This window comes from Brassica napus, chromosome A2, assembly GCF_020379485.1.
Source record: "Brassica napus cultivar Da-Ae chromosome A2, Da-Ae, whole genome shotgun sequence".
NCBI classification, from domain to species: domain Eukaryota; kingdom Viridiplantae; phylum Streptophyta; class Magnoliopsida; order Brassicales; family Brassicaceae; genus Brassica; species Brassica napus.
Genome location: NC_063435.1, coordinates 5,559,306 through 5,578,714, shown reverse-complemented (window position 1 = coordinate 5,578,714; position 19,409 = coordinate 5,559,306). Strand labels below are relative to the sequence as shown.

The following is a 19,409-nucleotide window of genomic DNA, read 5'->3' as shown; positions in this document are numbered from 1 at the left end:
GGCATCATATTTTAAGCAAAAAATTTAGTTGTATATAGAGCATAATTTTTTTTTTATATAAATAACAAAGGCATAAAATTTTAAATGAGCTTAGGGCATCAAGAAAAAAATGAGAATGTTGGACCGGCACTGGCTATGGTGAATTGTCTATTCCTTCTAGTGGTCCTAGAGCCTCATATATGATTATTAATGACAAAGCCACAGTAGAAAACAAAGATTCGATCTAGTTTTTGGGGATGCTGTTGATGTAGAGATCCAAGCCTTCGGTTACATTAATGTTAGACACATGTATAAGCATAGGCTATTATTGCTTTGTTTATTGTTTAGATACTATGTTTAGTGTATCTAATATGATCATATAGCTCCATTTATAGATGAGCACAACTGCTTACTAATCTTGTCTGTGCGCATAGCGGTTGTATATATGATTTGCGTGCAAGTTATGCATTAACATGAGATTGAGATTGATAGGTTAGCTTTGATTTAGAGACAATTTGTAGCAAACTCATAAGCAAATGATATTTGAGCCTGAAGATCATTACACTTTCGATAAAGGAATCTGCTTAAAAACGAAAAAGGCAAACAAAATAAAATGCTAGAAGAAAAGTCTACGGGGAGAGGATGGTTTGGTGTTGATACTTGCAGGAGACTGCCTCTGGTGAGGCAGAGACATTCCTTTGTTCTCTTGTTGACCTGATGATCCCATTTTGTCCACGAGTTTAGCTGCTCTTGGATCACTCAGAAGAGTCTTCTGGAAAGACTGTGAGAAGCCCGTGGCGATTATCGTTACATGAATCTCTCCAGTGTAACGATCATCCACAACAGCTCCAAATATGATGTTGGCTGATGGGTCTGCCAAACTTGTCACCACCTGCAAAAGCAACCCCCCACCAACACATGACAAGCCTGTGGATTGTGTAATACAATATCCCAAACTGAACTGAATCAAGATTTCCGCACCTGAGATACTCGGTTCACTTCCTGCAAAGTAATGTCTTTTCCGCCGGTGATGTTGTAGACGACACCAGTAGCTGACTGTATGGATGATCCAATCAATGGAGCCAAAGTGGCTTGCTCAGCTGCTTCTTGTGCTCGGTTCTTGCCGCAGGAAACACCTACCCCAAGCATTGCAGTTCCAGAGTCTTTCATAACCGCCTTCACATCCGCAAAATCTACATTGACCAGTCCAGGTATCTGAAAAAGGAACAACAGATACAATCAGTGAACATTCTCATCAAACCAACTTGTAAGAGCTTTACAAAGACAGGAACTCACAGTAATAATATCAGAGATTCCTTGAACTCCTTGACGCAAAACATCATCCGCAAGAAGAAAAGCGTCCTGAAGAGGTGTCTGCTCATCAGCAATATCTAGCAGACGATCATTTGGAATCACAATAAGAGTATCAACGTTCTTCTGCAGCTTCTCAATAGCTTCCAACGCCTAGAGAGTCAAAACACAATTAGTCATAACATGACATTTAAAACAAGAAACGGTGAGTCAAGACATATATATATACCTGCAAAGATCTTTTACGACCTTCGAAGCTAAAAGGATAGGTAACAACACCAACAGTCAAATAACCAGCTTCCTTTGAAATCTGAGCAACGACAGGAGCAGCACCAGAGCCAGTGCCACCACCCATACCAGCAGTAATGAAAACAAGGTCAGATCCTTTGAGAGCATTAGCAATAGCATCTTTAGATTCTTCAGCAGCTTGTTCTCCTAGAAGCGGGTTCCCACCAGTACCTGCGTTAGTTAACAGAGAGTGTCAACACTCAAAAAGGTCACATCTTTTAACATATAAAGGATACACGTTGCTTAGTCTAGACTAAACCAAGGCCACGAGTTAAAAGCTCTCCAATTTGAAGAGGGGTTTGTGCAGAAGACTGAAGCAGAGCTTGAGAGTCCGTGTTTATCGCATAGAAATCAACACTCTGTCATCAAACAGGACGAATCAAAATGGGATCTTTCGAAGCAAAAAGGATGAAATTGATTTGTTTCTTTCTTCGAGAGGAGAGAGAGAGAGAGAGGGACCTGCAAGCCGCTGGAAATCATGCGATTGACGGCGTTGTTACCGCCACCGCCGACACCAACGACCTTAATCTTCGCGGTCTCCATCGGAGAGAAGGAGCATCTCAGCCGCAAAGACTTGGACTTTGAATCGCTTCTTCGTTTCGTGAAGCCGCTGATTCTCGTACTCGCGAAGCTGCTATGCAACGAATTGGATATCGAATTCGCGTGAAATGAGGAGGACGAGGAAGAGATCGTTAACTCGTTGAGCTGAGCCAACGGCGTAATCGCCATTTTTGGTCACCGTATAGCAAAAAGATGAGGTTTTTAGGGTTTTAGTATGAAGAGAACATCTCAGTGTTGGTTCGAAGAGATGGAGTGGTCCCTTTTTCTCAAGAATCACTCTAACGACGCCGTTTCGCGTGGAAATTGCAATGCTTGATGATGATAGAAGACTTGAAATGAAAATAGCAGCAGAAACCAAACAATTAAATGATCAAGGACGTGTCAAAGACATTATTTCATCAAACAATACATTGTTCTGAGTATCTCAGCTGTTTTGGGAACTGACTGAGAATACAAGGAAAATTTTCAATAATACAGAGACAACAAGTTTTTCGATTTGTTCACACCACCAAGATAAAGAATTACAAACCGTTTAAAAGATTGAAGATACACAACAAGGATCCAAATAGAAGAAGGTAGCCAACCCGGAATTGCGCATAACTTTTCTCTAGTTTTAGTCCGAGTAGACTATTTTACTCTGTTTCGCTTAGGATTGGGACAATCAGAGGATTCATCTGCGCAATGTATACAATCGCCCACCTACCACAATCCCACAGACAAACAAATGTAAGATAAATGTGACCAACTAGGTCAGACCAAGCAACGTAGTATCGAGCTAAACTACCAGAAGAGTGTGTGTTTATGCTAGAGAGAAAGGAGGAACAATGGCTGTAAACTGCTAGCAAGCAACAAAAGGAAAAAAAAAGAAAGTGTGTGTTTGAAACATAAAACTTACATCATCCAACAGCAGACAGTCGCAGTAATGACCAAGGTAAAGTGAAGCCTGAATCAGACAAACAAATATCAGAAATATTTACAAGATGCAAAACATGGTTACAGGAAATCCTCAAAAAAATAAGGGGAAAAAGATCACATAACAAAGCTTTAAATTCTTAAAGAATAAACAGTAAAGGCAATCAAGAGATTAAGAATGCAAATTGTGAGTCAAATACTATCTCTTCACTAGTACTCTCGTGGTTATCTATCAATCATCACAAGAAGGATCCAAATTCAAAGAAACTAAGAGATTATTCAAAAGTCAATGAATCATTTTATAATTCATAATACCAATTCTAGATTACACTATTTGATCTTTCACGTGACACCAAATTCTGGGAAACCAATCTAATATTTTGATGCATCAATCAATCAAGTTAACATTGACAAATGCAAAATCAAAAGAGGAGGAGGAAAGGAAAGGAACATACAGATTTGTGGAAGGGCCTCTAGCGAAGCAGATTCGAACGCACAAAGAAGCAATTATCCCAACGACCACGAAGATTAGGCTTGTTATTAGGAATCCCATCTCAATTCCTGCAGGCCAAGATTAATTAATTAATCACACGTGATTCTAATCGACAACAGTTAAAAGCCAGCCTTGGGCAGCCAGATGAGAAAGTGTCTGAGATCTCACAGATTCAAATGAAAGCTCCCTCTTGGAGATGGAAGATGGTGCGTCTCTTCTTCTTCTTCCTTGGTATGATCTGGATTTGGATCCGCGCGATGTTGTGAGGGCCAAACAAATAGCCCAATCTAACCTTTTTTTATCCTCCTTATGTTCGCCCGGTTAAAGTCAAATACAGTAATTATTTTATTTTTAACTTTTTTTGGAGCTCATTGTCAAGTTAAAAAAGTTTGTAATGTAAATTGACTATGAAAGAGAGAGAAACCTACTCAACTTCCAACAATCATAAGTGACTTAGCCTTCCAACGTTACGAACCGCCCTGCAATTAACAGTAACAAAAATCTCTACATATAACATATAACTGTTAAAACCGCACCGCAGTTAAACCACTTGTCCCGCACCGCTCAAACCACAGTTACCATTCAAAGCCTTAACTATTCAAAAACGGAAACTATTTTCATCAAATTTTCTATCATCTAAAAAGGTAACATAACATTCAAGTCACGGTGAAAATGGTAAAAATGAAAGTTACGTAATTAAAATTAACAACAGCTTGAGTTTTTTTTTTTTTGGGGTATAAATATCTAAAACAAAGGCCGGTTTTTCCTCTTTGCTCTTTATCTTATTCACTTCCATTGCTCTTCAATGCCTTTCACAACCATACTTGCCCCAACTCAGACACCTTCTCTTTACCTCCAGCAATAACTAGAATCTGAAGCTTGGTTCTGCATCCATTGCCCATGAAAACTTCTCCAGTAGAGACTTGGTGAATATCTACCACAATGAAAACAACATTTGAGTTTTTTTTTACTGAGAGAAGAGGACATATTTGAGAGTTTAAGAAAAGCTTCTTACCTTTTCGATTGGTACTTCATTACGTTTGCACCATGCCACGGTTATCCTAGGATCAAGGTAATTTATCTTAGACGTGCCAAGCGCCACTGTTTTCAAGTCCTCTTTTGTTTGCATGTCTCGTTTCATCTTCTCTATCTTTACTTCCTGTTGAGCTATCTTCTTCTCCCACCTGCATTATTACATCATTCACAGGGGCAGGGCGTAAATGTTTAAAGACAGAAATAGATATCTAGACAAATCTGTCCACAAGTAAAGAGGGGAGGTTTATGTTACGCGTTTGGATCTAAGTTTCTTGGCTTCTTTCCATCAGAACCTTCCACTGGTGGTTTCCCCTCTTTAGCTCGCTTGAGATTGGTTCTGAGCTCTCCAAGACCATTCTGCGGAATTACCCAAAAAAAAAAACAGAAGGCATATAATGAACCGAGAAGAAACTTCAAAAAGTTATCAAAAGCTTACAGGAAAAAAACTGTTTACCTGGAGTTCTTTCAATTTCGCATCCAGTTTTTCGATTTGTGCACTGTGTGACTTTGAAACAGCACGCTGATGATTACAGATTATGGCAACCTGAAATAGTGTTGAAGAGTAAGTATTTCATGAATCTGACACATAGGTTATGTACAGAACTTAAAATCACCAGGAGAATGAACAATCACTTACCTTCTTGTTTGCTTGCTGATAAACTACTACTTTCTGAGTAACATCTCCAGCTCCCATCTTTTCATTCAACTGTTAACACACATTAAAACAGAATATAGTTAGTGAAAAATTCTAAGGGAAATGGAGAAATATGAATACACATTAAAAGGGAACACGACTGTGAACATACCTGTTCATCCAATGTGAATGAAGCATTATATGTACGGAACACTTTAGCTGTGAGACCAGGTACAAGCTCTTTAAGATGAGCATTCAATTTGCTTGTGTCTAACTCATCAAATAGATCATCCTCTTTGGATTTTCCTGAATGGAACAAAAAAGCCAGTTAGTTGGTTCAATCACGGAAAAAATTACGTATGATAAATACAAAGTCCAGTCCATAACTCACCAGCCTGGAATTGTCCAATGGCCTTGTAAACAAGAGGCTCAACCACGACTGTGTTCTCATACCGGATTGAATCTTTACCGAGAAAGTCAAACTGAGATGCAAAGGGAGAAATGAGTGAGATAATAGGTCTTTTTGCCTCAGTAGCGTATTCTTTCTCGTTGTATGAAAACAACTTATTTGATTTAATACCTTTATTTGATTTGGAGGAATACATTCCACATTTCCAACCTTCAATGTACAACAACCAACAGTGTCTGCCTCATCATCATCCTACAAATCAAGAGATAGAATATGAGCTTTCTTAAGAAAACATTCAGGTTACGCTTCAATTATTTGCTGAATATCTTCTTTTTTTTCAATTTGCAAAATATTAAATCAACATTTACCTTCTCATTTCCAGCCCTGAGTGCCAGTTTATCAATGAGATAAGTAGCAACGGCAATTTGCTTCTTTGCAACATCCTTGGATGTGAAATTCTTCGTGTAAGTTGCTCTTATACTGTCTATGTGGTTCTGCAGTTAGAGAAAAAAATATGTTGCTTAAAAGAGAGAAACAGTAATAGCGTAAGCACAAGCTTCAAAAAACAATGAAAGCTGATTGATTTACCGTGAGATTTCTGGCTTTCTCATACTTCTCCTTGTCGCTCAGCCCTTTCATGGCACTGCTAGCTGCCAAAAACACATACTTGAATTCTTTTGGGTTAATGGGATCATTCCAGAAAGCTAGCCACGTGACTGTGTTGTCATGCTTTACGTCTTTCCATCTGCAGAATCACATCTCTCATAGCTTAGTATTATCATTATATAGTGCTTTTTTCTTTTGGAGGAAAACCATGGGGAAAAAACACAATACTTTTCACCAGGGATCGGACATTCTGGAACAGGAACACCTTTCCCAATATTCATGGTGATATCAGATGGATGGATACGCTTCTTTAATTTTCCCATCTGAAAAAAACAGAATAGACCATGCCTTAATTTAAGCCATCCAAACCCACAACTTCAAGGTATAATGATCACAAAAACAAGTCTCTAAGAAAGGGGAATAACCTTGGGATGCTCTCCACGGCCTCTGAAGAGCCCAGGCGGTTCAACTCTGAAATTACCAACCTGAAAGATAAACAGAAGTCTGAGCAAGGAACTCTGACTTGGGAACAATGACAACGCTATGGGGAAATCACCTTCTCTTTTACACCGTCAACAACAGCCCACATATATTTCTCCTCTAGCTTCAGTTTTTCTTCTTTCAAAGCTTTTTTCTCCTGTTCAGATTAAAAAAAATCAACAATAAGAAAACCAGTTCTGCGGCACCAATGCAATACAATAACAGAACCAAGGAAAACCACGGCAAGAAAAAAATATATTTCTAACTACCTCTGTGCTCATTTGTTTCTTCTTCTCTTTCTCTCTCAAATGCCACTCATATATGGGAGTGAAGTCACAATCATCTAACTTCTGTATCACATGCTTCTTCCCAAGCAGTTTTCGCCAGTCATTCCAAAAATTCTCCCTAAATTGCGGTTTAGTGTAATAGTCCGTCTCTTTCATCACTGCAAACATTGTTGCAACCTACATATCATCGACATATAGTCAGCGTGGAAGATAATGCCTTATTGGCATAACAGAAGAAAAGCACACAGGATATTAAGATGAACCACAAAATATTTATATAATCAGTATAATTGAGGGTATGGGTGGAGAGGATAACCTCTTCTTGTTCGATTGTTAGGTCGACTGGCTTCCCCTTGTACAAAATCTTGATGCCGTGCGGCTTATACGGAGGCGGAAAAATTACTCCGTTGTGCTCCAAGGTCGTCCACTTCGTTTGCCCATCACTAGAGGAAGGTGAAGATTTGGAAGACGAGGAATATTTCGAATCCTTCGTTACTTTCTTGGAGTTTTTGTTCACTGTCCTGGACCTGGACGGAGGAGAAACCACTTTTGTTACTTTCGTCTTTGCAGCTGATGTAGAACTTCCTTTTACTGCTTTAGGCTTTGCAGCTGATACTTTACTGCTGGAGGACTCTGATTTGAGTCTCTTGGATATTGGAACATCGTCATCGTCATCAGAGACATCTTCCTTGGTAGATACTGGTTTCGCTCTCTTGGCTGTAGGTGAAACCAAAACCCTTCCCTTATCAGCAGAACTCTCTGTTTTAACAGATTCTTGTTTCATCTTCCCTGATGTACTTGAAGCTGAGACCTTGGGCTTCTTCAAGGAAGATTCATTTGCAGGATGATTCTTCTCCAGAGGTCTCTTACCTGAGACTTTACAATCCGGCACTTCGCTCTTAACTGCAGAACCATTCTGATGCAGCTTTTTCGTCAAAGGTTTCTTTTCATCACTGGAGACCTTTTTGCTACCTGACATCCCACTACTGCCAGTCTTCTTTTGGAACACTGACGAGATTGGTTTTTCATCATCTGACTCGTCTTTTACGACTCTATTTGCTCCACCAAGAGGTCGACCGGCAGTATTCTTTTTCTCTGGCTGCGGTGAAGAAACCTGCTTCGAAGAGGCTGGCCCTTTATTTGAGCGACTGGAGTTCCCAGATAGTATAGAACTTAAAGGTCTCTCATCCTCCGAATCCTCACGCTCGCTTTTACATTCAGACTGATCATTCTTTAACTGGCTCTTACCCTTAACAGCAGAGGGCGTAGTATCATTCCTCAATGGTGGCTTTGCTGGTGAAGCTTTAGAAGAAGAAGTTTTATTCAAAGGAGTGGTACCATTTGGGCCAGTCACAGGAGACTTCAAAGGTAACACCTTGGTGGAAGACACTGCGTTGCTCTTCTGAGTACTGGATTTTGAATTAGATGCAACACTAGTCCTCTTGAACACGATAGGCTTGTCATCATCGCTGTCCTCTTCATTCTGCAACGATGACTTTGCTGTTGAAGCTTTAGAAGATGTCATTGCAGAAGTTTTATTGGAAGGAGTGGTTCCATTAGGGGTCGTCACAGGAGACTTCAAAGGAGACACTGCATTGCTTCTCTGAGTATTGGATTTTGATTGATTCGAATTAGAAACAACACCGCTTGTCCTCTTGAACCCGATAGGCTTATCATCATCGCTGTCCTCTACACACTCATTCTCTATCACAGCGTTTGAAACAGTCTCGGTATCCATGTCCGGATGGAACAACGTCTGACCAAGAAGCAAAACAACAACAAAAATGTCAGAGCTTTCCAAAAATGAAAGACACACAAACAACATTACACGACTACAAGCATCGTAACTAACGCGCATGTTTCACTACATCATGATTAGATGAAGACATAACTGGATAACAACACAAATCGAAAAATCCCCAAATCCGTACACGAAACCCTAATTTCTGGATGATGATGAAAATTGAGCTGAATCGGATTCAAATTTGGGAGGGTAAGCGTTGGATTGAGGAAGATACCTTCTTCTAGAGATTGAAGAGATTGTAGAGGGAAGCCTATATCTATCTCCTTGGTTTCTCTCCTGTGCTCTGGTGGTTTCTCTCGTTCCAGACGCCGCACAGACTAAGGCATGAGGAGACTCTCGACAGGTTAGAGAGTTCTACCGCTTGAGGGTTTTCGTTTCAACGACGTCGTATTCAGTCGCGCCAAATCTTTTCATTTTACCGCTTCACTGTTCCGGTTTGAAGTATACCGCCAGAGATTTTTACTCTGACCGCCACCAACTTCTTTTTTTCTTTTTGCCATAATCCATTATAAAGATATATAACATAAAAAATATAGATTAATTTGATCAAAAATATATATATATATATATATATATAGATTAATTAATCATTGGTTAGTTTGCTATAAAAAACATTTTAGGATGAGATTAAAAAGTTTTAAATTTAAAGGGTGTGGTTAAGATTTTTTTTTTAAACTAATAGTTAAAAGTTAAAATAATTTTTACAGATAATTTTTGGAAAGAAATTTCGGATTCAAAAAAAAATTGAAAAAATCGGAAAATTAATAGAAAGATTCAGATTCAAAAAAACGCATTATTTAGGAATATAAAAAGTTTATTTTTTTATTAAAATAATTATTTTATGTTTGTACAGTTATGATGGAATTTTATTTTTTAACATTTTTTAATGAAATTTTTTTTGATCATTTTTTTATATTTTTTTTGGTGAAAAAAAATTCATTTCTGTGTTTTGAGAAAATTATCTTTTATTAAATTGTGAAACATATTTGAGTAGACCACTATGAAAAGAAGATAAAAGATTCTTAAATAGTTATTTACTCCCTCGTGATTATTACAATCTTATTAAATCAAATATGGTATCATGTAAAATAACGTGCCAACAAATAGTTGGTACTTTAAGAAAAAAAATATGAAAAAATTTGGTGCTAATCTACTAGATGAAACAACTTCCTAATGAGCAAAACAACATACTTAACTAGGGGTGGGCAAAAAATTAAAACTCAACCAAACTGATTCAGCCGAACCCAAATCAATTAAAACCAAATCATAGTATGTGTCTAAACCATTTGGTTACAGATTTTATCAATTCAAATTGATTGGTTTGTTTTTTTCTAAACCGAACCTAAAGTTTTTTAATTATGTTAATTAAATATATTAATGATATTAAAATTTAAAATATTTAACCGTTTAACATATACAAATAAACATAATTTTATGCGTTTTACTTCTAAAATACAACTAAAAATAAAATAAAGGAATCTGAATCTCACATATTAACATCAAAACCAAAAATATATATAATATTCTAATTTCTAACAGAAAATCTGAACTTTCCCAATTTCAATATTTTCTATTTTTCTTAATGGGGATATCTCTCTTTTTTGTTTGTTTCTAATTTAAAATCATAATAATATATTTTTAAGATGGTTGTGATGATCTGATATGTCACTTTTTTTTACTAAAGAGTACTCCATCTGTTTTACCATATAAATGATTTTAAAAGTTTTTTTTTTGGCAACATGATTTTAAAAGTATATTTTCAAAGATATAAGTTATTTTTCTCTATAATTTTTTATTTTATTGGATGATGTATAATCAATTATTTTTTACAGTCTTTCTGATTAGTTAAATTATATTTAATTTATCTATTAAATAGTGTTTTAGAAGATTAATAGTTTTTCTTCTTCTGAGTTTTATCTAAAACAACATATTTTGAAACAAAAGTAATCTTATATATTAAAACAGAAGTCACAACCTTGATTCATGTGTGATTTTTTAAAAAATGGACCTAATGGACATATTCATAGAAATTCATACTATATTTTAATTCAGACTAATAATAAATATATTTTTTAAAATATTTTAATCATAGTATCTTTTGATATCTTTTCATTTTAAATATAAATATATTTATTTTAAAATTCTAACAAATCTGTTTAAAAAGATTTTTACAAGATCTTCATTTTCGAAATTATATTTAAATATTTTCACTAATTTTGAAATTAGTTTAAAATATTATTATACATTAATATATTCAATTATATAAAATGAAAAATAAAAAAATCTATAATATTTTAGTTATTATATAATCATAATCAATCATATTAAAATAAAATTATTATATTGAGTTAATATAATAAAATTGTATTAAATTTATATATTTATATATTTTATTTTCGTAATTATAAAATATTTTTGTTCAAAAATAAAATCTAATATGTTGGTAAAATGGGTTAACATTATCAAACTATATAATATATGTATAAAAATTAATATGTATTTCTTTAAAGTTAATAATATAAAATCTTTGTAACTACTTTAATCATAATATATTTTCATTTTAAATATAATATATATTTATATATTATATTTAAAAATTCTAATAAATCTGTGTAATATTTAAGAAATAACTTAATGTATTTGAAGTTATCGTTTAAAAATGAAAATAAATAAATTATATCCTATTTTATCTATTTTTATAGTCATGATCATGTTAAAATATAATTATTATGCTAAAATAAATATGATAAAATTATATTCAATTGATAAATTTATAAATTTTATTTTCATAAATATAAACTATTTATTTAAAATATAATATGATGATAGAACGGTTTAAAATTAACAAACTATATAATACATGTCTAAAAATTAACATATCTCACACTTTTATATATACAATAATAAGTTATCTAAAATGAATAAGCATAAAAATATTGGTAAAAAGAAATCCAGTTTTGAAATACGGGTCAGAATTTAGCATAAATTAACTACAAAATATTTTTTAAATATATTTTCTCATGAATATATTAATTTGCTTAATAACTAAATACAAATACAATAAGATAAATATATAATAAGAAGTGGCAAATACATAAGGTTTAAACAATTAATTAATTATAACATGTAAATTATAAAATTATTGTATTTGAAATAGTTATATAAATATTTAAGTATATGATTAACATTATAATATATATCATTTATGTTCTAAAACAATAATTTATGTATAGAAAAGTGAAAACAAACACCCGTGCGGTTGCACGGGTCAAAATCTAGTACTTAGTTAAAACTTAAAACTTAAAAACATGTAAAAGAGTAACTAAGCAAGGAGTTAAAACCATACAGTTTTGAGAAGAAAATGGAGACATGATTAAGCGAATGTTTAATCTAACAACTACATAGTAGAGAGAGTATTAACAGATCAGATACCACAGTCTCCAACCGTACTCCTTTGCTACCTAGTACCTACTCGGACCAGAATATTCACTTTCCTGCAAAGTTTCTGTTTCCAGAGGTGGTTCCCTTATCACCATTGAGTTCATCCTTTCACCCGCATCCATTGAGTCATTCTCCTCCATGCACACTCCAGTTTCTGCCACATCCATGGAAGCATCCAAAAGACAAAAATGTAAAGAGTCAACGACAAGGTACTAGCTTAGGAGAATCATTGTATTAAAGACTCATCCTTATTGGATGCAGTTTGTGTAAGAACAGGCTCAACCTCAGGTGAGATAGCAGTTTCTTTAGGAACTTCTGAGGCTAACACATCAGCCAGTTCAGTAGCCGGCTCAGTGAAAACAGGAACATTGCTGTCAGTCCCTTTGACCGGCTCAACTATAAAAAAATCTGACGTCCACTCAGTTGCAGGAGTTTCTTTCTCAGTCCCATCGAGATCGATATCCAGCTCTTCTATTTTCTCCTGCATTGAAATACAAAAACAATGAGACTGAGGAAACTGTTCTGATCAAAGCTATTACACTTGCTTATATTTATTTTTACCCTTAGTTCTTCTATTTTCACAGCCAGCCTCTCAGCTTGTGGTCCGTTAGATTCCGAGACAGTACGTTGATCATGGTCAGAAATGATGGTGACCTTAGGATATAACCAAACAATTCAGATCGTAACACTCTTTCATTAGAGAAGTATTGTTGTTACGTTACATTACCTTCTCGTCTCCAGCTCTAAGGGATAGCTTATCTATAAGATATGTAGTAGCCTCTGTTTCCCGTTTTGTTGCATCCTTGTCACTAAGATCTTTGGTGCATGCTTCTCTAAGGCGCTGCTAATAAATGGCAAGCCGCTGATTAGAAAAGGGAAACAAAAACACCTTTAGAGGAATCAAATGCTCATTACCTTTAACGCACTGCTAGCTGCCAAGAATGCATAATTGAACACTTTTGGATTGATGGGATCATTCCAGAAAGCAAGCCATGTGACAGTAGTGTCATGCTTAATTTCTTTCCATCTGAAAAGAAACAACATTCTCAAAATCACGTCACAGAAAAAACAACAACGAATGTGTCTTCTTCCACAAGAAACACAAAATATTAAAAATGACCTTTCACCAGGGATAGGGCATTCTGGAATGGGTGCATCTTTACCAATGTTGATTGTAATATCACAAGGACGAATCCGTTTTTTGAGTTTCCCCATCTATAAAGTAAATAATGCAGAGATAGCTGTAGAAGTTAGGGTAGCAAAGAAGAAAACTATTCTAAGTGTAATGTGGACTAGAAAGCCCACCAACAGAACACATATAGTTCAAGAATAATATAAGAACAAAAGAAGCAACACATACCTTAGGATGGTCTCCCCGAGCACGAAACAAGCCTGGGGGTTCAACTCTGAAATTTACAGCCTGTAATATGGTGGCAACTTAATTAATGTCGGAAAATTCCAAAATGCCAAAGATATATTCCTATCAACAATGTGACAGTATTTACCTTCTCTTTGACGCCATCAAGAACTGCCCACATGTATTTCTCTCCCTGCTTTAATTTCTCCTCCTTCAGAATTCTTTTTTCCTGCACATCATTAGCATATTATTACATTATCAGCACCAACTTCAGGATAGCATATTAATAAGCTGTTATATTATTAGAAAATTATTATTTACTTCTGCATTCATTTGTTTCCTTATCTCAATGTCCTGCATATACCATTCATATATGGGACTGAAATCACAATCATCTAAGTTTCTAATCACGTGGTCCTTTCCAAGTAGTTCCCTCCAATCATTCCAGAAATTCTCTCTAAACAATGGTTTGTTGTAATATTCCGTTTCTCTCATCTTTGCAAACATAGTGGCAACCTGGAGATAGAAATGGAGAAACTACGTAAGCAAAAAAATAATCAATCATGGGACAGAGACACTCTAAAAGAAAAGACAGAGAAAGGACCTCTTCTTGTTCAGGAGTTAAGTCAACTGGCTTTCCCTGATACAGTATCTTAACCCCATGACATTTATATGGAGGTGGAAAAAGAACACCATTGTGCACTAGTGTTGTCCATTTCTTTTGCCCATCTCTAAAAGGTAACGCTTTAGAATCTTTCACGCATATGTTCTTAGCTATCTTTCTGGATGAAGAAGCTATCATCTTACTAGCATTTGTCTTAGAGGATGATGATTTATTATTTGAGTAACCTGACCTCATCCTTGAGGCAATAGGGAGATGATCATCACCATCTGAGTTTTCTTCCCTAACAGTTGCTTGGTTAACTTTCAAAGGCTTGCATGCGTCTAGATTCTTCCCTTTGATATCTGGAGTAGCTGCGTTACCTAAAAGCTTAGGCCTCTTAACAAAGGATTGATTCGAAGAACTTCCCTTCTCAAGATGTCTCTTAGAAGGTGACTGAGAACTCTGCCCTTTAGGTTTTGAACCATTTCGTTTGATATTATCAACCAAAGGTCTCTTCTTGCTACTTGATGCAAACACGCTGATCTTTATCTGCACCGTCGATGACATTTGAACTTTAACCCTGGCACTCAAAGGCTTATCATCCTCACAACCCTCATCATTACTTTTGGACACAGATGGAGCTTTTTCCGAACAGTACCTCATCTGCTGATCAACAAATGAAAAAGGAAAAATATATAATTGCAACAGAACTTAATTTTTTTTTGGTCAACCAGAACTGAACTAATACAGATTATTTTGGAAACTGTTGAGATTCGGTTCGAAACAAAAGCATCAACACATTCAACAGTCCGGATCAAACAAAAAGGGAACGTGCTACATCTTATTTTAAGACCGTAACAATCATGTCAAACTTCACAAGTTTTGTGAGTCAATGAATTGGATATGAGGAAAGAATGATGAAGATATAACGAGAAACCCTAACTTTTGAAAAAATAAATAAAAGAGTTTTGTAACAATTGAGCTTATATCGATCCATTCAAAATCAAATTGACACAACTACTTTCGGCCACGATTAATCAGAGGACACTCCTCATGGGTCTCTTACCTCTCGTTTCTTGTGTTTCAGAGGATTGGTTTGTAAAAGGAGGATAAGAAGTTTCGAGGGTTATAATGATAGAGATATGAGTTGCGGATACTTAGTTTAGGGTTTAGATCACGAATCTTTTTTTTTCGCATTGTATATCTTTGACCAAAAAAAAAAGCATTGGATATCAGATTTTTTTTAAACCTGAAAATCCCAAGTAGCTTAATAGCCCTTTTAGCGCCGACCGGAGGTTTAAAACACGGACCGGACTAAACCAGGGTTAGATATTTATGATCTTTGTGGATTTTGTACCAGACCGGATTAGCCCGATTGACACCCTTATGTATATAGTTAATGTTAAACATAAAAGAGAACTCAAGGGTCAGGATGAAAACAATATTTCATGATCATTTTATTTTCTAATGACTGGAAATTATGGAGTGAAATCCATACTAATTATTTGGAAGATATGAAAAAATCAAGTATTATTTTTCGGCTAACACAAAGTGCAAACACAATTCTCAACTTGTAACTGAAAATATAGTGAATGATATAGTTCATAAAGAATAATGTTATCATGTATATTGGTTTAAATAAAGGGCTAAGAACCTAAGTCCAAGTCTGAAATCCAATTAAGTGTGTATTTTGATTGCTGTTATATAGGCTAATGATCCAATCCAACTATTTTCATGATTTGCATGAAGCATTGACTCAAAACTCATGTTTATAGCGCAGTGAATGGCACACTGCAAAAAAAAAAAAACAATGTTATCATGTTTGTCAAAATCTGGTGGTTCCTCATTCTTCATGTTTAAAAGGTCTATATACTTGTTACCAGTTCAAAGATATATATAGTTGTGTTTACTTTATCAAACTAAAAATCCATAGTTCCATACCAGCGATGTTTAAAAATTTAATCCATAACTCAACGCAATAGAATAATTATTAATGAATATGTACGTTTTGAACAATTAATCCGACCTTACGAAAACTGTCGCTTAAAGAATCAATGAAAAACAACGATTCACGGCCTCGTCTCTCTATCACGTTGCTTCGTTTTAACTGAGGAAAAATAACAATTACTGCTAATACACACAAAACCCACCGTGAGCAACCGTGAACCAAGCGGTCTCTCTGGCCACCCCACCCCACCAAGAGAATGATGAGGAACACTATATTCTTTAGCATTCCTTAAATTTTTTATCATTCACGAAGAATAAATTTTTTTATTCATTCATCTTCATTCTTTTGTTGTTTGTAAAGAATTATAAAACAAATTTATTCCTTATTAATTTTGATAAAAAATCATCATTCCTCGTCATTTTTAAAATTTTATCTTACTCATTTTTTTCTTATCCGTTTCTATGATCCGGTCAACATTGAACTGGGATGTTAATAAGAGCGTTGTTGGGTAAAATCTGGTATTACAAAACGTTTATAACTTTCAGAGTAAAACCAATTGAAAACAACTGAACCAACTAGTGTTAACCAAACCCATATCACAAATTGCGGAGTCGAATGAAAAAATGAGAAATAAACAACATATACAGTCTGACCATGAACACTAGGGTCGAAGAAGTCCAAGCCACTGGCTCATGGGGAGAATAATTGCCAAACCACAGTAGACTTAATTCAACAGCAACTAAACATGTTGAATTAATGAAATCTTTGAAGTTTTTTGGTAATCAAGCTGAAACCTGTTCCTACAATTGCCTCTTTCTTGTATTAGCTTCGTACTTGCCGGCCAATGAGTCAAAGAGAATCGCGGCGGCAACTCCACCTGCGAGATCGATCGTGTAGTGTCCTCTCGTCGCAAGCAGCCTGATCGACTGTAATACATTGAGGATGTCAAAAATCATCGCAAGTCTCAACCTCTGCATCCTCCTCATGTCCAAAGATGCGATAGTCGCGCCTGCCACGTGACCCGAGAAAAAATAGAAGAACGAGAGGTTTCCTAGCGGGAAATCGATTGCTGATCCTAGATACTCCTGTAAACAAGATTGAAAAAAATATACAAGATTATATATCTGAATAGAGGAGCTAATCAACCTCAATTCAATCTATTGTTTGGGCATGTAAATACTAACTAGTATACCTAGACGAGATACATAAATAATTTATCTATACATAGAGTTTGGCTTACGTTATAAATCTTGTTCTTATGTCCAGTCAATCACCTCATAGAATTTTATTTAATTTTTAAAGATGAAGAAAGTTAAGTAACAATTGGGGACCCAAAATAGTTTTATTATTTGATGATTATACTTAGCCTAAACGCCTTAAGTCAAATTAATTAATATATACAATGGACTTACGTACAATATTTTTAAGTAAAACTACTACGTACAAATTAAACCTCTCTATGATAATACAATCTAACACTTTTATATCGAGAGTCCAGGATGTCAAAATATTTGGGAACTATAAAACTGCTTAACATTTAGACCAAATAATCTATAAAACTGCTTTTTCAATAATGGTCAAGGGGGGAATCATATGTGCCTATAACGTTCTAGTATCTGATATTAATTGGTCAGTACTTGGACATCTAATTTGATTGAACATCACTAAACTATCAAAAGAATAATTGGTATATAGATATGTAGATGGGAACCTTTGAAAGAGGAAGCTGCGTACAGTAACCGAGAACACCGCGACAAGTGAAGAGGAATAAAGCCGTGATGGTGGCTCGTGGCCGTCCTTCTATTAACCATGTCCATGCAATATACGATACTTGCATCACTCCTAACACCTGCATGTCCACATCAATACAAGTAAATCTATCAGTAAATAAGAACATACAATGTTCTCTTTTTGAACAATGAATCACAATTTTGTAAAAGGTATATCCTAAAATCCATATTTTCATATTTCTAATATTTGTAAATGTTATTAAAATCGAAGGGTCAAGTTTTATAAAAAAAAACTTTGAAAGATGCTAACACTGAAAATATTATAGAATTCTTTTTACGTTCATGGTTGCAAGTGATGATATCTCAAATGAATTTAGCAACGAATCACTAGTATCCCTAAATGCATTGAAAATCATGAAAAAAATACCAAACTCAAATCAGTCAAGATATGTGGTTGGATACATATCCATTAATATACTAGTAAGAGTTAAATGACATAGAAGGAAACAAAATATTAGGTGATGTGAAAAGATTTTTTTCCAAAATTAATTTGCAATAATCAGGAATAAGAATAGTTTATGAAATATGCTTTAAGAACTTCTATTTGATGATAAATTATAAAAAAGACATCTAACTTATGATATAAAATAGAGATAGTGAAATGGCCTTAGGGTTTTAGTTTTCTTTGGCCGTCTATGATAAATTGCACATCTTCATAACAAAACATATATAATCATCATCTCGTTTGTATCTAATCTACTACACTATGAAAAATAAATATGGACATAATATAATATTTTATAAGAAATCAGAGCTTTTATTAGAGTTAAAATAAAAAGAAAGTTGGGAATTGTTAAGAAAACAACACTATTTATGGTATCAAATCACATTTATATTAATTCTTTTGACCAAAAATAATTTATTTTGGTAATTGCACATCCACACATCATCATCTATCGAATTCACTCAAACCAATTCTTAGGACATACCGAGTTTAGAGCGGCCAAACCGGTGTTCAGATCCGGTGAAGAAGCCAAGATATGATGCAGAGACTCCGTGGCCACAAACCCAATATCGAACGGTGGAGAACTCTCGGAAACCATCTTGATCGAGGACTCCACGCTTACGACGAACAAGAATCCGGCCGCGAACAGACACGGTATCCAATGGTGTCTCATCACGTAGACAACGTCGCGCGCTCTCCACGTCATAAACGAAGGCTTGCTTCTCCATCCTCCTTCCTCAGTTCTCGTAGAAATGTCCATTTGAGACATTTTATTATTCCTTGTCTTTTTTTTGGGTCTGAAGAGTTTAGAGAGAGAGAGAGAGAGAGAGAGAGAAGATTTCTTATATTTTTTCTAGAACATAATAACGTACAACTTTATTACACAAATGAGCGCTTCGATTTACTACCAAAACTGTGACGATTTGACTTATGTGTAATTATATCAGATCCCCAATCATAGGTGACGATTAGATATGGAAGTTATTACAACAGGGTGTTTGTGGACATTTTGTTTCGACATGTGT

The 19,409-nt window shown here is 35.1% G+C and overlaps 5 protein-coding genes across 5 annotated transcripts; all 5 read right to left on the bottom strand.

Annotated features, from left to right (window-relative positions):
- Positions 1-443: 443 nt before the first annotated feature.
- Positions 444-2,388, bottom strand: LOC106389869 (cell division protein FtsZ homolog 1, chloroplastic). The gene is made up of 6 exons (XM_013830219.3): positions 2,038-2,388; positions 1,838-1,937; positions 1,520-1,749; positions 1,276-1,443; positions 961-1,194; positions 444-871 (listed from the first exon to the last, which is right to left on the bottom strand). Exons 1-6 carry the CDS (start codon positions 2,305-2,307, stop codon positions 596-598), a joined length of 1,278 nt encoding a protein of 425 aa, XP_013685673.2. The 5' UTR covers positions 2,308-2,388; the 3' UTR covers positions 444-595.
- Positions 2,389-2,514: 126 nt separating this feature from the next.
- On the bottom strand, positions 2,515-3,824 carry LOC106389880 (V-type proton ATPase subunit e1). Its single transcript, XM_013830229.3, has 4 exons — positions 3,713-3,824; positions 3,507-3,612; positions 3,035-3,082; positions 2,515-2,838 (listed from the first exon to the last, which is right to left on the bottom strand). Exons 2-4 carry the CDS (start codon positions 3,602-3,604, stop codon positions 2,772-2,774), a joined length of 213 nt encoding a protein of 70 aa, XP_013685683.1. The 5' UTR covers positions 3,605-3,612; positions 3,713-3,824; the 3' UTR covers positions 2,515-2,771.
- Positions 2,515-9,210, bottom strand: LOC106389859 (DNA topoisomerase 1 alpha-like). Its single transcript, XM_013830213.3, has 19 exons — positions 9,014-9,210; positions 7,312-8,751; positions 6,978-7,172; positions 6,785-6,865; positions 6,654-6,713; positions 6,457-6,551; positions 6,211-6,367; positions 5,991-6,116; positions 5,794-5,874; positions 5,605-5,695; positions 5,386-5,519; positions 5,217-5,285; positions 5,034-5,123; positions 4,833-4,936; positions 4,560-4,728; positions 3,713-4,478; positions 3,507-3,612; positions 3,035-3,082; positions 2,515-2,838 (listed from the first exon to the last, which is right to left on the bottom strand). Exons 2-16 carry the CDS (start codon positions 8,731-8,733, stop codon positions 4,410-4,412), a joined length of 2,943 nt encoding a protein of 980 aa, XP_013685667.1. The 5' UTR covers positions 8,734-8,751; positions 9,014-9,210; the 3' UTR covers positions 2,515-2,838; positions 3,035-3,082; positions 3,507-3,612; positions 3,713-4,409.
- A 2,901-nt stretch (positions 9,211-12,111) lies between these two features.
- LOC106408514 (DNA topoisomerase 1 beta) lies at positions 12,112-15,823 on the bottom strand. The gene is made up of 11 exons (XM_048751358.1): positions 15,268-15,823; positions 14,202-14,864; positions 13,919-14,113; positions 13,746-13,826; positions 13,601-13,660; positions 13,361-13,455; positions 13,156-13,267; positions 12,968-13,081; positions 12,802-12,894; positions 12,524-12,721; positions 12,112-12,394 (listed from the first exon to the last, which is right to left on the bottom strand). Exons 2-11 carry the CDS (start codon positions 14,862-14,864, stop codon positions 12,341-12,343), a joined length of 1,665 nt encoding a protein of 554 aa, XP_048607315.1. The 5' UTR covers positions 15,268-15,823; the 3' UTR covers positions 12,112-12,340.
- A 244-nt stretch (positions 15,824-16,067) lies between these two features.
- On the bottom strand, positions 16,068-19,269 carry LOC106418466 (phosphatidylcholine:diacylglycerol cholinephosphotransferase 1-like). The gene is made up of 3 exons (XM_013859188.3): positions 18,869-19,269; positions 17,861-17,998; positions 16,068-17,234 (listed from the first exon to the last, which is right to left on the bottom strand). Exons 1-3 carry the CDS (start codon positions 19,151-19,153, stop codon positions 16,950-16,952), a joined length of 708 nt encoding a protein of 235 aa, XP_013714642.2. The 5' UTR covers positions 19,154-19,269; the 3' UTR covers positions 16,068-16,949.
- Positions 19,270-19,409: the final 140 nt, after the last annotated feature.

Coding starts and splice junctions, on each gene's coding strand:
- LOC106389869 (XM_013830219.3), bottom strand. CDS start 2,307: ATGGCGATTACGCCGTTGGCTCAGCTCAACGAGTTAACGATCTCTTCC. Junction 1,938..2,037: donor TGATTTCCAGCGGCTTGCAG/GTCCCTCTCTCT, acceptor GTTTGATGACAG/AGTGTTGATTTCTATGCGAT. Junction 1,750..1,837: donor GCTTTTAACTCGTGGCCTTG/GTTTAGTCTAGA, acceptor TAACTAACGCAG/GTACTGGTGGGAACCCGCTT.
- LOC106389880 (XM_013830229.3), bottom strand. CDS start 3,604: ATGGGATTCCTAATAACAAGCCTAATCTTCGTGGTCGTTGGGATAATT. Junction 3,083..3,506: donor AGAGGCCCTTCCACAAATCT/GTATGTTCCTTT, acceptor TGTCTGATTCAG/GCTTCACTTTACCTTGGTCA. Junction 2,839..3,034: donor ACTGTCTGCTGTTGGATGAT/GTAAGTTTTATG, acceptor GGATTGTGGTAG/GTGGGCGATTGTATACATTG.
- LOC106389859 (XM_013830213.3), bottom strand. CDS start 8,733: ATGGATACCGAGACTGTTTCAAACGCTGTGATAGAGAATGAGTGTGTA. Junction 4,937..5,033: donor CGAAATTGAAAGAACTCCAG/GTAAACAGTTTT, acceptor GTAATTCCGCAG/AATGGTCTTGGAGAGCTCAG. Junction 4,729..4,832: donor AGAAACTTAGATCCAAACGC/GTAACATAAACC, acceptor GTAATAATGCAG/GTGGGAGAAGAAGATAGCTC.
- LOC106408514 (XM_048751358.1), bottom strand. CDS start 14,864: ATGAGGTACTGTTCGGAAAAAGCTCCATCTGTGTCCAAAAGTAATGAT. Junction 14,114..14,201: donor TAACTCCTGAACAAGAAGAG/GTCCTTTCTCTG, acceptor TTCTATCTCCAG/GTTGCCACTATGTTTGCAAA. Junction 13,268..13,360: donor TGCCCTATCCCTGGTGAAAG/GTCATTTTTAAT, acceptor GTTTCTTTTCAG/ATGGAAAGAAATTAAGCATG.
- LOC106418466 (XM_013859188.3), bottom strand. CDS start 19,153: ATGTCTCAAATGGACATTTCTACGAGAACTGAGGAAGGAGGATGGAGA. Junction 17,999..18,868: donor GTTTGGCCGCTCTAAACTCG/GTATGTCCTAAG, acceptor GTGGACATGCAG/GTGTTAGGAGTGATGCAAGT. Junction 17,235..17,860: donor CGCAGCTTCCTCTTTCAAAG/GTTCCCATCTAC, acceptor TCTTGTTTACAG/GAGTATCTAGGATCAGCAAT.